Consider the following 17,145-nt stretch of genomic DNA (forward strand, 5'->3'; position numbering starts at 1 on the left):
TCTTGAGTCTCTTCCTGAATTCCACCGGTGAGGGTGCTGTACGCAGGTGGACGGAAAGGCTGTGGCATGACTTGGCAATGAAGTAGGCAAAGGAACAACCTCCACTGAGGCTTCAGGGGAAGCGCAGTGTGTGAGGAAGAGGGAGGAGGAGCCAAGGTTTCTGGAGGGTTGGTGGAAGTTCAGGCAGTGGTTGATGTATGCTGGTCCTTGGTTGTGGAGGGCTTTGGAGGCGTGTCAGCAGCTTAAACTGATATCTTTTCTGGACGGGGTGCCAGTGGAGGTTCCTGAGATGGGAGGTGATGTGGGTCCATTTAGGCAGGTTGAGGATGAGTCTGTCTGTGGAATTCTGTATCGTCTGGAGTCTCCTCACGAGTTGGGTAGGGGAACCTGCATACAGTGCTTTTGCTGTAATCAAGCCGGCTGGTGACTAGGGCTTGCGTGATGGTTTTCTTCGGGTCGATGGGGAGCTATTTGAAGATTCTTTGAAGGATGTGGAGAGTGGAAGCAGTCTGAGGAGACTGTGTTGACCTATCATTTCATGGTGAGTTTGGTGTGCAGGATGATGCCAAGGTTGCAAGCGCAGTCTGTTAATGTGGAAGTGGGTCCCAGTTCGGCAAGCCACCGGACATTTCAAATTATGTCTGTAGATCTCACCGTGCCATCCCATTCTGGACTCGTGTGATCTCGCCCTACCCGAGGTCCAAATGAGAGGTCTAGTGTTGCCAAACAGCCTCTGCATCATTCCTCATAGTGAGTTCTATTGTGTGGACCCATTTATTCACCAAGATAGGAATACGCCTCCAACTGCCCAACTAGAATAAATCTGTCTTTCTTTCCTTGGTATAAAGACTTCAATACTGATTATAATTTTTCAAGCTCATTTAAGCACAGGCCGCAAACCCCTTATTGCACCCTGGCTCAGAGGCGCCCAATTGCTGCTCAGGCACAACGCATGAGCTTTGGCAAATCACACGGACATGGTCAGGGCCATAAATGTTCGAGGGATTAGGGGCTCAAGAAAAGGGCCTAGCTATTCACAATGCTGCAGGTTCAGTGGCCTCAGGCCAAGGAAGGCCCTATGAACCACAAGTACAGCTGTTTTATACTACCAAAGAGTGAGAAAAACATTAGGGCCCATTGCACCCTTTCTATACCACAGGGTACAGCCACCGATTGTCACTATGAACAAGTAAAAGCATGTCTGTGTGACTGTACTTTGTGCAAATTGATTCTGGCATTTAAAATAACAAAATATACTTCAGCTTTCTGAGGAGATTTTACATTGGGCTTAAAGCCTGCCCTTTGCTTACCATTTGTTGGCTTTATTATCTCTCTCATTCGCTTGCTTCTTATTTGATGGACTGCCTTGTCCATCTTGTGTTTGTCCCTCCCCTGGAGCATAGGCTCTTTACTTGTGTCCATCCATTGCTCGCCTTTAGGGAAATACCTTTTTCTTTTGGCTTAATCACTCCACGTGCGTGCATGTTTTTTCCAGCAGTCTCCTTCATGTGCTTCTCTTCCCCTGTTGTGAGGTTTGCATGCCAGTGCAGCTTTTTTTAAAATTTTGACAATGCTGCACATCATCCCGGTGCGATACAACAACGCTAATGGGCCCCAAAGGCGAGACCTATTTGCTTTGCCATTGCTTGTTATACTCCGTTCCATTTTTCAGGTGGTCTAAGAATGGACTGGCCGCCCTATTGCTTTAGGATTTATTAGGTACATTTGACACTGTCCACCACTGCAAGCAACTACAAATCCCACATCACCTTAGAATAAGTGAAAATGCTCTAAACTAGATTGCCTCTTATATTAGAGACAAAGTTTAGAATAGCTACTGCCTTTCACATCAGCTCCTCGGGCAAACACTGCAGCACCCCTTAGGAGTTAAAATATCTCATCTATTATTCAACATCTACCTACCAATCTTAATAGCACTGATAACATTATTCAACCTCATCTGTTAAAACTTTGCAGATGAGACACAAATAATTTAAAGAATGGATTGCCCAGAAGACCTCTACATCTCAAATCTTGATAAGTGCCTTTGCACCATGAATGCATGGATGATGAACGGCTATCTAAAGCTCAACACCGCAAAGGCAGAGTGGATGGACAATGGCAAAACTACCAGGCTACAGCCAAGTGGCCAAAGCACTTCGAAGCGCCTTCAACAACATCAAGAGAAGCCAGAGCTACGGATAATCATGGATTCACACCGATCCTTAATATTACATGTTAACAAGGAGCACCATCTACACAATGAAAACACTGTGTTGAATCTTGATGTGTTGGATACCAACAAATGCTACAATCTGTCCTCACACTTGTAATCTCCATGCTTGATTTTGCTAAAAGATTATCCCTTGCCGCACCCAGATTCATAGTACGCAAAATACAGCTCATCCAAAATACTGCCACAAGACTCATTCTCAGCCTTCACCCAAGAAAACACCTTACTCCAGTCTACCTACAGCTAGAAGAGCAATGCTCAAGGCACTCTTCATTGTCCGCAGAGCATCCCAAAGAAAAGGACCACTCTACGTACCAGTTAAATTCAAGCAATACAAACCAAGCAGGACACTGCACTCCAGACTCATACAATGGTTCATCAAACCACCTTATTATAATGAATTCATAGCAGCCACCACTTTCTGAAGTCTGAGAAAGTCATTCACTTCCCGGTCATCAGGTCAAGCCTGGATGAATCTACACGCAGATGTCCACTTCCACAGGAAGGACATTATTTCCACCACTTCCTGCCTGCTCCTCCTGTGCTAATGGGATACTGTTTGCATCTTTTCCTAGGGCTTTAAGTGGGGTGGGTACTGCCAGGTCTTAGACTCAGCAATACATGAAAATTGAGTTAAATGAGTCCTTCCTGTCCCGATATTTATGCCTTAACTTTACAGGAAAAAACAGATACATTTCTGTAAAAACCCTCAAAGTAATCCAAGTGAGTGTGCATTCCCTGCTTACATTTCATGTTTTACTACATCTTCCATTCCCAACAATTATTTGTTTTTTTCTAGATATTGTGTTCTGTAGTTTGGTCCATGCAACAGGAGTCTTGTGTAGTGTGTACTGTGAACCAAGTCACAGTTAAGGGCCTGAGCCAGGTGGAGCAGAGTTAACCTATGAAATGCCACTCCGGATTCTGAGTTGGCTGGTGTTTCCACCCCCAGTTTTCACAGAGTTTGGAACACCAGACCTGATCTACCGAGTGGTAATTTTGCCTGTAACTATCGCAAGACTTTGGCTGCAGCAGCTGCCAGGCCTCCTTCTCCATTGTTTGTTTTCTGGCTTTGGGGGGTAGGGGGAGTAAACAATTCTGCCCCCGTGACAGAACTTAGGTTCTCCTTCTCTCTCTTACTCCCTACATCTCCCTTCCTCCACCTTCACCCCATACAGATGCTGCAGCATATGGCTACCACCTACTCAAAACGGGTGGCATATGTACATGTTAAGACCCATGGAACTGGGAATTCCATGAGGATTTAAGACCAGTTTCGCATCCACATGGTTATTCCTCATTCCATGGCAATTAACTCGTAATTGCAAGGTACTGGTGCAATGTTACCAAAGGGACTGAAATTCTGCATGCAGAGTCTGCGCACCGTCAGCACAGTGCAACTTGTAATCAGGGCCTATGTGTCTGGGTGAGTTCAGGCAATGGGAGAGAGTTCAGGAGCAGGCATGACAGAGCTCTGGAGCTGAGGCTGAAGGCGGTACGGTTTTATTATAGCGGTTACCAGTAGGTCATACAGATGTGCAGATTACATGCCCATGCGAACCTCCGCCTTTATGCAGGCTGCAGAAACGATGGCCACATATGAACCAACTGTAATGAGCATTTTGTGTTAAGGAGGTTGAGAGTGAGAGAGAGGAAAAAGAGAGGAAAGAGAGAGGAGAGAGGAAAGAGAGAGGGGAGAGAAGAGAGAGAGAGGAGAGGAAAGAGAGAGGAGAAAAAACAGAAAGAACACATATGTGGAAGGGGAAGGAATAAATACACGCAGAAGCCCAGAGTGAAAAGACAGTGGTGAAGAGGAAAGAGATGGCTTGGGAGATATGCAGATGGGGGATTATAAAAAGACATGGGCAAGAATAAGAGTGTAAGTTTAGTTTAGTTTAGTTTCGAGGATTTGTAGAGCGCATGGCTACCCGGAGGCCTCCCAGTGCTGAGGAAGATCACTAGGTAAGAGGAACAGACCTAAACAGGGAACAATACAGTTTTCAATTTTCTCCGAAAAGAAGCTTCTGACATGTCGTGACGAAGTTCCAAGGGGAGGGAGTTCCAGATCTTAGCTGCTCTACAGGCGAAGGACCTACCCCCATCTAACTTTCTTAGCACAAAAGGAGTTAATTAAAAAAGCTGAAGAAGATCTGAGTATTCTCCGGGGGGGGTATAGGGAGCGATCACTCGTCTGAGGAAGGCTGGACCCTCGTTTCGAAGGGCTCGGTGAATAAAACACATAGCTTTAAAAATAATGCGTTGTTCAGTCGGAAGCCAATGGAGGGAAGCCAAGGCTGGAGTGGCAGATGAATGTCTGGGGGTGTCTGTGAGTAGGCGAGCAGAATGAGAGATTGCAACGACAAGTGGTGTGACGGGGAGAACAGGAGTGAATGAGACACTCCAGGGACCCCTTCCCTTCCACAGACCTTGGTAATATTGAAATCACAGATTAAGTGGCCCGCCCAAAAGCACAGGCTGTGGAGCTGAGGTTGAGATTCAAATCCCTCGTTCCAGAGACCGGAGCTCTGGACCACATCTCATTCTACTGGTAACAAGCACTGGCAAAGCCAACAGGTCTGGCTTGATAGGGCGTATTTTTATTGTTGTGTGATAGTTCTGGATGCAGTCATAGAATAATGACACCCATAAAGTGGCAGGGGACAGGCTGTGAGAAGCCCAGGATTTTAATTTACGTTTTAAGTCACACCCTTAATTACACACACCACACCTCTGGGAAACAAGCCTGCTTTTTCTTCTGTGGCCAGGCCCCTGTTAGAGATTTCCACCCCGCCAACTTTTTCATAGTTTTTAAAGCACCGTCTTGACCCTTGTCTGCTAACCCCACGTGCCTGTGTTCCCACAGCTGTAAGAATTGGAAGCCATTATTAACCGCGCCATAATTAAATGACCAGTGTCATTCAATATACACCTTGAGTGTTGGATACAGGGAAAGACGCCCTATGACGTCACTTTGCAGTGCTTCAGTTGGCCTCAGTCCTCGGCATTACGTTTAAATACCAAAAAATAATTACAAATATTTTTTTCAACAGATGTTTTTCTCATAATTCATAAACAGAATTGAAACATTAGCTACAATTCTGTAGAGCGTTCCAGACTTGAAGGGTTTTTTGCTAAGCTCGAGGGAGGGGGGTGTTCGGCCACTGTGTAGGCAGCATGCAGGAACCTTTCTTACAAATGTAACAAATAAATCAATTTTATGGGCCGCGGGGGGTTAATTACAAGCCTGCCCCCTGCCAGGAATACACAGAGACACCGCATAAGCTTTCAAGGGCTACAACGCAGCAGCTCGGCGATGAAGCCGAGCCCGCCTTGGGAATTCAAGTCCGTTTACAGGCTCGGTCCTTCCCAGAAGCACTGAGAGGCCACTTAACGTGGCAGATGGTTCGGGGCTTCATAAGTGCAGACTGAGCAGTAAAAAAGACTCAGAATGCTTATTCAGCTGAAACGTATTCTCCGCAGAGCAGAGACAAGGTCACTGGTGTTTGTCATGGTATTATCTGGTCAGACGATACCACATCGCTGGGGCCACTGAGTTCCAGTCCTAGAGTTGCATTTGACAACTGATGCATTCTGGGAGTTGTAGTCTTGTTTCTCCTCACATGATTCGACGACTTCACCGTTGAAAGTTACAATAGTTTGTAGAAAGACGGCCGGACTGTCACAAAGCGTCCACAGTAACAGAAGTCATACCGATACCTTGTAGTTTATCATTCAGCTCCTGGGCCCATGGTCACCCGTCCCTCTCATGTCTAGCTGCACCCTTCCCTCTTCCCTGCTCACCTCTCAGCACCTCCCTTCTTTCACACCCCTCTCTCCACTGGACCTCTCTCTTCCGTGTTCATCTTCCATGTCCCTCGTCCCTTTGCTATGTCACTCTCCACTCTACACATGTCCTACCCGTCTCCTAGGGTACCATGCCACTGTCCTGGACACCTGCCTCAAGGAACACACTGCCACACGAAGCAAAGACAGCCTGGCACCACGTCTCTCTCCTGAAACAGTTTCTGCCAGAAAGCGACTTCAGAACCGCAGCTGAAGCTCGTGCGTCTTGGGATACGGTAATGCTGTACTCCGTGGCCTTCTACACCCCACACTGACGCCTTAATGGCATACTACACGCTGCAGCATGTCTCATCCAGGGCCTGAAGAAATACCACCACTTCGCCCTCATCTTGATGGAACTCCATTGGCCCCCGATGCCAGCCTGCACCATCTTCAAACCCAGCTGCATCATTTACAAAGCTATAACAAACAGTACTCCGTCTGGCCTACGTGTATACTTTACAACCCTACTGCTCCTATCTGGTGTAAGACTTAATTACTAACTAAGAGTGAAAAGGAATACTTGGTCAATCCAGATGCTGTATCATATTACCCAAATCTATTTCAAACTAGGCGTCGTATAACTGGCGGGGCGTGCGGTCACTGTGCTGCTGTGCATCATTAATTTTGTGCACCCCCGTGTACACAGGGACATTGCCACGATTACGGAACAAAATGCTGTTTCCCACTGAAGGTGCAAACTCTAACATTTCGTATCTACTCTGGGTAGAGCATCCCAGGTAAAACAGAGCTGTGACTTGAAATCGCAGGTCTCACTTTCACTGGAACGTGTGCTGTACGAGTTTCACCAGCGCAATCCATATTACAGAAGGGGCCACACAAGCGTCTGTGCTCTTCCTGTAATCCCACACTGTCCAGGAGCACAAAAAGTGAGCATAAAACACCCACTGTGTCCCTGGGGCACTTTGTGTAATATCGTCTCAGGGGGAAGTGGTAGCACCCTCAAGGATAGTGCCACGGATCATCTGGCTGCCCCAAGCCTTGCAGAGAAGACATCACATAGTTCACTACAGTCCTGACCTGCAACTTCCGCCATTAAAACTCTAGTCAATGCATCTCAGACCTGACCAATAGCACACTTTCTACTCCGCGGGGACCCACACACTGCCCTGCCAGTGCACTTTCCTCATATCCCAATAATGAAATCCAAACACAGCTCTACTAATGCTCCTCAGAGCTGCTCTGCATTACCACTAGCGTTCCAGGGCTGCAGCCCACACGGAAGAATAACAATGAACATCAAATCTGGTCCGTGGCAAAAACCCGGCTGTTCTGCTTCAAAGAACTACAGACCGCTCTGACAATGCCATCTTTGCACTGGGAAGAATACACAGTTAGAACAATGCAACCCGCAGCCCTCACAAGTCCACCACCGGGCCCACAAACAGCTCTTTCAAAACAGTGCAGTCTGAACCTGCAGCATTCACTGTCACTGCAGTACTCAGCCGCACACTCAGGAGATCCCCAGAAACACCTGCTCTTTGCTCTGTCAATGCACCTCAACACTGACCTGCAGGATGTTCTCTACAGCATCAATGTTAGGCCTGATCTCCATTTCGATGTGCAAAGGACCTGGGAACTATGTCGCCCTGCCGAGCAACGGCGTAGTAGGTGAGCCATGGGTCTCAATGACAGCAAGGAAAATTGGCCCCCATGCCTGTAGTTTTATAGTATAACTACCACTAATATGGAGAGATGGACCCATCACTTCCCTGGGCCCTGGTGCCACTGCACCTTCTGTACTAATGCCAGCTACACACCTGCAACCCTTCATCACACTTGGTGGTGTCAATTGTGGTAAAGTGGCAGCCACGGGCACCCGTGGTACTGATATCCTCCGCAACACGCAGACCCGCATTATGAGTGGCTCGGTGTTTGAGTCAATATTTATCAAATCCTAAAACATCTGACTACACTCCACCAGAGGTTCTTGGGTCAAATAAATATCTCCAAGTTATGAGTTTGACCTTTAAGTCACTAAAATCTGTCTGGCAAGATAATTATCAGACTTTTTCACCCAATACATTTCCGCAGCTTAAACCTGCTGAACTTTATCAGGGGAAAACTGATGCAGTGTACTGTTCAGATGGTTGGAATATGCATGGTAACAAGAGTTACAGCACACATCGCAATTAACTGAGCCTTGTGTGGAGGGGTGACAGTGTTACTTCTGGCAGAAGGCACCTCTGACAGTACTACTGATGTACAATCCACAGGGTCAAGCTGGCTTCAGCTGTATTCTTCCGGCCAGTGGCGTAGCGTGGGGGGTGCAGGGGGGGCCGGCCGCACCGGGCGCAACATCTGGGGGGGGGACTCGAGTGCTAAAATCCACGGGTTAGGGGGCGCAAATTACTTGCCTTGCCCCGGGTGCTGACAACCCACGCTACGCCACTGCTTCCGGCCTGCCCATGTCAGAGAGATCTGCAGGGCGGCCACTTGGACCACAGCACATGTATTCTGTAGGCCAGGGATCCAGGAGTCCGGCTGGATTTGGTGCATTCTCGGTGTGCCCATGTCAGAGAGATCTGCAGGGCGGCCACTTGGACCACAGCACATGTATTCTGTAGACCAGGGATCAGGAGTCAGGCTGGATTTGGTGCATTCTCAGTGTGCCCATGTCAGAGAGATCTGCAGGGCGGCCACTTGGACCACAGCACATGTATTCTGTAGACCAGGGATCAGGAGTCCGGCTGGATTAGGTGCATTCTCTGGGTGTGCCCATGTCAGAGAGATCTGTAGGGCGGCCACTTGGACCACCGCACATGTATTCTGTAGGCCAGGGATCCAGGAGTCCGGCTGGATTCGGTGCAGTCTCCGCGTGTGCCTATGTCAGCAGGGCGGCCACTTGGTCCACCGCACGTGTTCTGCACGCCAGGACGGTTGATGCTTCTCAATGAAAAGATGCATAATTTGGCCAACCTGCTTTAAAAAATCTACTTGCTAAAGAGATTGCCTTCTCAGTGCTACCTTGTTCCCTGAGCCTTTTTTTCTATTGCTTAGATCTACCCACAGCCTGGGAGCAGGCGAGTGCTAGGATGCAGGAGTAAGAAAAAGTTATCCTTATGGTATCTGAGGTACCAGTAGTTCTAATACTAGTTCGTAAGCGCTCTTCTTTACTAAACATTCTCCTGTCTACTCCTTAACCATCTGTTTGAAAACGTCAACCCAATGGAGAAGTTACCACCGAAGGATCTGACTCGGTGCACGGGGGCGCTGCGGATGGCATGCATGCCTCACTCACTGCTGGGACTTTTTTTTAAAGTCTCTAGCTGAAATGTCATGCCTCTGCTCTAGACGGCCGGGTACCCTTACGTTGGGAATAAAGGGGATGCACAGAGTAGTAGTAACAAAGCCTCTACAAAGAGCAGGTTTAGTCTTTACTAGTCCCACCTCCGGCCTGGGCCACAGAGAAAACGCAGTGGTGCGGCTGTGGCATTTTCTGCGTATTTATGGATTTACTACACTTGCGTCATAGTCTCCCCTATAGTGCATTGTTTACTGATTTCAACAAGAAAAGTTTCCAGCTCAAATGATCAAAAGTTATAAACAAACATGTCACATGAGATCCAGACACTTTGCAAGGGTTAAGCAGTCACCGTCAGTAGTTGGTTGCTGTATTCAGGTTTTAACTTCTGCCCAGGCAGTTTTAAAATCCCCAAACTGATGGACTAGGGAAGGACTTTTTGTGCAGCATCAAATGAATCTTGATAGATTTAAGCGTAATCTAAACAGGGTCGAGTTGAAATGATTCCTTATTTGTTGTGGAAATATTTGGCTTCATTGTGCTTGCAAACTCATATTTCACCGCATAAACTGTTCTCAAAACAGTAGTTATTTTAAGAAACCACCAAAAGTAAAAGACAAAAAGCAAAAATAGTACTTCTCTTCTTAAGTTCAGGTGTCTTGAATCTTACAGTGTCTCCTAGCGATAGGGTAACATTGGAAATATGCAATGCAACCGCAGACCAATCTCTGCCTATTTGTGGGTAATCTGTGAGACGCATCTTAAGTACAATGGCGCAGCAAGCAGAAGACCACATATGGGCATGTCCGCCACACTTAGGGCCATATGTACGAACACATTTCCCCATTGACACAGAATGGGAAAAACCCTTTGCTACATCTGGCCCTTAGAGAGCTGCACTGGGGAAAACAAAAAAGTGATGAGTGGAACGGCTGAATGAACCGCAGCCACTGGTATGTACTTGGGGCACATCCGGTCCAGCATCTGTTGCCATGACGCCACCTCAGATGGAAACCATCCGTATGCAAACCAGTCATGGTCCTGCTCCAACAGGAACAGCCGAGACTCAACTGCCAGGCCTGGTTCCTTCTGAAATGATACACGACAAACCCCAGACCACTTTTGGCCTATTTGAGCCTCATCAGTAGGGTGCAGTCTGGTTCAAGCGGCACAGTGGGCACGGAATCTGCGTCTGTGCATCCTACCCAACACACTTAAGGCATCTCAGTTAGAAAAACAAAAAAATAATTGCTGCTTGAATTATTCTCAGCTACCAATTCATCAGTGAGGTGTAGATTGGGTCCAATGACAAAGTGAGCACAGGACCCACCTCTGGGCATGCAGATTTTACACACTACACAAAAGCAGATTTAGAGAAACATATGATAGCCAATTATGTACAGGAATGGAACAGGCAATCCTATGCCACAGGCATTGTTTGTGATGTGTAGAATGGGACTAGACAAACAACAATTATCTAAATGAAGGCACTGATTACACATGGTGCAGTTTACATGTGTAATCTCCTACTTTTGAAAACCTGACTGCATGTGCTGACAAAAAAGATAAGAATGGCCTGGAGCGCACAGACAAAAGCCTGGGGGCTCATTGAGCCTTTGCAGGGATGGCTGCTTGTGATGCTGGAGCAGAGGAGACAGCGCCCTTACCAGGCGTTTACGCTCCCTGTCAGACAGGCGCTTTTGTCCCATGCACATCTCGTCCTGCCTCCATTTTAGGTGAAAAAACACAGCAACAGTAGGTCCGCCATGTTATGTCTGGCAGCATTTTTGTTTTTTTTCCAAAGTCAGACCCCCGCAGTAATAGTTTATCCTTGGGGAAAAATTCAAACAAATGTCTCACACACTCGGGGAAATTTTCTTCTACAGCGTGGGGGCATTCGTGCACTTTTTATTATCTAACGTGCTGATTTGTACCAAAAAAAAATAGAAACGCATAGTAAAACTGTGAAATATATTTTTCACCATTTTACATTTTTTCCACGCATCTCTGTAGCTTTATAGGTCATTCACAAACCTGAGGTACCCACTCCAATGCATTAAGATGCAAAAAGGGGCATTTAAAAGGAAAGCAAACCAGCCCCTCCTACCGAAAACTATCTAAAGGACAAAAAAATATTTTAAAAAACTTTCTACCATTACAAGAAAGTTTTTCATTCAATAATTTCACCTGGAGTAGGCAAGGGTAGGCTGGTAAGGTGCAAACACCTGTGCTGTACTGTGGATGTCTGAGGCTGGTAAGGCGCAAACACCTGTGCTGTACTGTGGATGTCTGAGGCTGGTAAGGTGCAAACACCTGTGCTGTACTGTGGATGTCTGAGGCTGGTAAGGTGCAAACACCTGTGCTGTACTGTGGATGTCTGAGGCTGGTAAGGCGCAAACACCTGTGCTGTACTGTGGATGTCTGAAGCCTGTAGGATGGAAACCCAGTGCAGGATTCCTACAATTCTAATTTATAGGGAATACCAGAACCTACTCAAAACAGCGGCTGCTGAAGAAGGGCTGTCTAGATGTAGTGAACCTTTCCTCTGTGGTAGATATGGATCAATTTGGCCATGATAGTGCATTTTTTGCTGAGTGATTATAGATTGTTCAAGTTAATTTCTATAATAATAATTATAATAACAATAGCTATAACGAAATCAAAAAAGGGAACCATGAAAAGGATGCGTGGGTGTGGGTGTGCGCAGTGAAGAAAATTAAATTATTTGCCTACCTGGTGTCCGTTCGCCGAGCGCCGTCACTTTCCGCCAGGTCGTCGTGACTGCGGACAGAGGGAGAAGTGAGTCTCGTTAGAGTGAGGGAGATGTCAAACCTTCACCCCCCGGGCTTGTCCCAGCATGGCATTTCTTAAAATGTCTGAGCAGATCATGTGGACTAACACCAGAGGAGTGTGCAACTGCCTCTCCCAGCACCCCATCACAATGTGTGCTCTTGAGCAAATTACCTTACCTCCCTGTGCCTCAGCTTCCGCCATCTGACAAAAATGGCAGTGCTTAGAAATGAGCTGGCCCCGGTGTTAAGCACTAGGCACAATTATGAACATTTCCACACAAGACTGAGCCAGGACAGCTCACCACAAATATTGTTGATATGCAAATATTGTAATTAAACTATCAGACAGTGATGACTTTGTACTCTACAAACTGGTATATTTTTTTTACCTTCACGTCTGGCCTTTAAGAGAACTTCTGTCTGTCCAGACCATTTTTTTTTTTAAACGTGTGCACATAATATAGATACAGACAGAGCAGTGGTGAATTTGTAAAGGAATGAGTACCAGCACCCAATGCTCTGCACGGAAGCCCCTGGCTGGCGCTATTAAATGTCAGTGCACCGAATACCAAGAGCCTCTTTATTCCACCACCAACATCCCCTGCCCACTTATTTCACTTGTGCTGGTTTCTGCTTTCTCCCTTATTTGACACTTTCTATCATCAATCTCCTCTTTCTCCTTTCCCCTTAGTGTGTTTTTCTCTCTACTGCTTTGGGGAAATCTCTGATTTAGGCAAAATAAGTGCCACTCCCCAAGAATGAGCGTCGGTGGCCCCCACCAGCAACCACTAGCTCACATTAAGCACTGACAGAGGCTTTTGCTCCCAGGTCTGGCGTTTGAGACAGCTTTTGTGATCTTGGCAGACTACTGTTTTACCAACAAAACCACACATGATATACATAGGTAAAGGGACTTTTGGTCAGCAGGCTTCATCCACTGGGCTGTTTAAACCTCATTCACACTTTGCTTCCACCAGCCACGGCATACAGCGTGGGGCGGTGGATCAGTCTCATTACTCACAGCTCTCTTCACTTTGAGTGACGGCTCAAAGCCTGTGCACATAGCCCACACCTGCCTTAAAAGAGTTCCCTTCCCTTCATGGGCAAATCTAGTTCAGTGTTTATGTTACTTTTTGTATTAACTTTAAATACTGGCTGCTAGAGGTGGGCGAGCCACTGAAAGTGTAAGCCAGGCTTGAGTATGAAGCCTAGCTCAGCTCGAGGTCCCGCTAAAATCTCTGGCCCATAACAAGCCGAGCTTTCATGTGGCTTTTGCCTGCCTCCCTCTCTCTACCCAGGATGTGGCCCTTCGGCCAGAGCTGCCGACTTTGGAACTGGGGATCCAGGTTCAAGTATCAGCATCACCTCAACATCCTGGGATTATGGGTAAAGCACGAAGGGCCTGATTTAGAGGTTGGCATGAGGGCAAGACTCTGACACAAAAGTGACAGATATCCCGTCCTCGGTATTACGATCCCATTATCTCCTATGGAGATTGAAATATGGCGGACGAGGTAACAGTCACGTTTGTGACGAAGTATTCTCTGCGCCAAGATATAAATCAGGCCCTTCATCTCCCCATACGTATAAACAATGAATGTGACCTAACGTAACTGGTGCTCGCCTAAAGCGTTCCAGGTTCATGCTAAATAAAACTTCAGAAAAATGCACAGAGGTAAAAACAAAGCCTTAAGATAAGGAGAGACAACAGCTACCCAATTACTGGATGATTTGTACAAAGTGAACCCAGAACACCTGGATAAATCATGGTTTCCCAGTTTAAACTGTGTGATCTTGGGCAATAATTATATTTCACCAAAACACTTTTTCCTCATTATCGCATACAAAAGCAATTTCAAATATGTGAGCTCACCATACCAGTTGTACAAAAACCTATTGTCTCTCATGTAATAGACTGTAATGTTGCTCTGTAATAACCTGGCCCACTACAGGATTTAAAGGAGAATTACCTTGCATCTGAGATCACTAATGAATCATGTTTAAATACTGTCACTTGTAATAAGTGCTTCCCAGTGCAGTTATGTGACGTAATAATCTCAAAGATTCTACATGTTGAAGGAGTATACATTTTTGAATTTTGAAGAAACTTTATCATATTTTGTGTGATGTTTGTGGTATGATTTTCATAGCAAACATTTTCAGGGCTCGGCTCTTGCACGAATAAGATGCAAGCCAGACCCCTGGCTCGGCTCTCCCTGTTAATCTGTTGGCTCACCCATCTCCATCCGCCACCGTTTGCCTGCCCTGGGGATGCCCAGATAGACGATGGATTATTTTGTGTGTCCTTTGTAAAGTTGCTGCTAGAAAGAGTCATTGAAACATTGTGGCTGCCTGTAATTTGCTGTTTGGTTAAGTAGTGTTTTATACACTTTCCTACACACATAATAACAATGAAATAAATGCATAGCACACTTGAAAGCCATGTTATTTATTTTTTTAGACATCACTTGTAAAACTGCCACTTCAGTAAATGCTTTTAACATTTATTACAAGTATATGGCAGTTAGGTTTTGCTGGCTGCATGTTTTCTTTTGTTTCTCTGTATTGTTTTGGGATATACTTGCATTAAAAAAGGAATCATCGCACCAGCTTGGCAAGGCAGGACACACTGGATTTGCCAGTGCTTGATTTTAACTTGTTAGGTAAAGCTTTCCTACCGTGTGAAACAAGCGGAAGACGAAGGGTGCGGCGCGGTGCTTCAGCGTGATTCCAGGATCGCTGCAGACACGTTGTGTGGTCTTGGGCGCATATTCCAGTATTGATTTAAATCCGAATGCGAATAGGCTGAAAAGCATCACTTTGACTCCAGGTCAACCTGGCCAGCGGTCGTACCTCGTCGCGGGCACATTCCGGTCTCTACTTAAGCTTCAGTAAAGGCAATTGAAAATGGCTGAAATGTGTTCACCCGGGCCGGACTCCTACGTTAATGTGTCAGCGGACACCAAGTGTGATCGTGCGCTTCGTATCTCCGCCTGGTTTGTAAAGACGGCTGTGAATGTTTAGAAAAGCCTCAGTTTGAGTCTCAGATCCCGGCGCCAGCTGACACCCGGGGTGATCATATCACCCAAAGCTACCCTCAAAGTGTAACTGTCTTGAAAACTAGTGTGACATAGGGCGGTTTGGTCACACCCTGCGCGTACTCCAGCTATCACCTCGGCCACAACGAGCTTGTTAGCATCCCGTTGCTATGGAAACGAGTGCCAAAGGCTGCCTGAAGCGCTGACAGTTGTGAACTTCCTCATGTTTTTAACCTGTTTGACATTGTATCTTGTTTGAATTGTGAAATGAAAACAGACAGCAAGCTGTTCACGCAGGAAGAGCCTGCCAAACCTAGAGGTCATCTTTCTCCTTTCCACACAGGGCGGTGGAGCTGGGGCAGAGTCACTCACATAGAACGCTGTAAGTGGCCTCGTGCCATGCCACACATTCCACGTTTCCATTGATACCCAGAGTATCGGTCATTTCAGGTGCAGGAATACCGCATAGATATTTCCAGCTCACTTCTAATGGGGGCCTAAGCGTACTCTTAGAAGCAGGGCACACAATGGAGCGCTATAGAAGAGGCTGAGGAGCGTGGAAAGGTCAGGAGCCCCAGCACCAGCTCATAATGTGGCACAGCTGCTCACCTCCCACTGCATTCTGGTACTTGTAGTGTTCAATGTTCTCTGGCCAGTCCTGTGAAAGTGACGACAACACGGTGCAGGTCAAGTCTTATGAAATCCGAAAAGTAATTTCTAAAACTTTTGCATTCCAACAGTGCTCAGTAAACACTAGGAAATCTCGTATGCACACGTCCTGCTTTTAGGCAATCAGCAGAGTCGAGAGTGACATCCCATAACATTGAATACTTTGTGTATTTTGGAATATCAACATGAAATAGACATTTCATTCAAACCTCTTTGAATTAAATACTTTTCAATTAAAATTTGAGCTGATTACAATTTTTGCAGTAATATGATTTCGCAATTTTTTTACAACTACCTTGAAGGCAGCCCAACCACCTGGATTTCCGACATTTACTCCAAACTTCAAAGTTGGTGGAGAACTAATTCTTCCCTAACCCAAACTTTATTCCGGAACCCTGAGACTACCACCTTATGAAACCCTAGACATGTTGCTGACATCATCCTTAATGCCTCCAAGCCTATCTTCACCCTAGGTGATACCCCGACTCGAGGCTAATTCTAAATAGAGTAAGAACCCCAACACTTACTACGACCAACAGTTAACCCAATTCCTAATTTGAACCCCACTTTTACCATATCCTTTACCAAGACTCTGAACTTGTTGATCCCTTTCCTTCACCCTCATGTCCTACTTTTAAATAAACGTGTTTCTGTGGCTTTGTTTGGAGTGTAATTGTTCTTCAGTGAGATGTGTATAATGAAATTTGTTTTCTGTCAAGTCAGTGGGGTGAAACCGAGGTCAATGGGCACTAGCAAAGCCATTCATCCATGACTGAACTGAGGTCTACTGTGACTTCTGATCACAAGTCTGGTTGTGCTGTGCGGTATATCACTGGGGATATGAACACATTTTAGGGGTGCTAATGACCACACTAAGAGCATCACTTTCAGCTTGGAACAGGTCCGGGGAAATCTGGGGGTCTGCAATGCCTCCTCAGGAGGTCTGCAACTGCTTAGAAAATTAAATAATATTAACAGATTAGGTCCCCAGCTTTCAGTAATGACTCAGTGGGGGTCCCCAGATTCCAATAATGATTCATTGGGGGTCCCCGGGTTTCAGTAATGATTAAGTGGGGGGTCCACAGAAGTCACAAGGTTGGGAGCCACTGGCCTAGAACATGTTCTGCGCACATCCTATGAAACATTCCCAAATGTACGTCTTGCCCAAACCACCTCGAACACGCTAACTGCCCCCTAAATCATAAAGATACTTGTGCTTCTCAAAATCCGCTGTCCGTTTGGAATCTTTTGAATCTTCTAACAGCCATATCACCTGGGACACAGCCTTGCAGCTTCAAAACCCTC

At 46.3% G+C, this 17,145-nt stretch overlaps 1 protein-coding gene across 2 annotated transcripts in view; it reads right to left on the bottom strand.

Moving 5' to 3' along the window:
• Positions 1–17,145, bottom strand: part of STARD9 (StAR related lipid transfer domain containing 9) — a 327,608-nt gene that overhangs the window by 81,171 nt on the left and 229,292 nt on the right. For both annotated transcript variants that reach the window (XM_069208915.1, XM_069208916.1), the window contains exon 21: positions 12,075–12,122. In XM_069208915.1, coding sequence (XP_069065016.1) covers positions 12,075–12,122 — 48 coding nt within the window. The remainder of the gene's footprint in view (positions 1–12,074; positions 12,123–17,145) is intronic.

The sequence above is a fragment of the Pleurodeles waltl genome, chromosome 9 (genome assembly GCF_031143425.1).
Source record: "Pleurodeles waltl isolate 20211129_DDA chromosome 9, aPleWal1.hap1.20221129, whole genome shotgun sequence".
Taxonomy (NCBI): Eukaryota; Metazoa; Chordata; class Amphibia; order Caudata; family Salamandridae; genus Pleurodeles; species Pleurodeles waltl.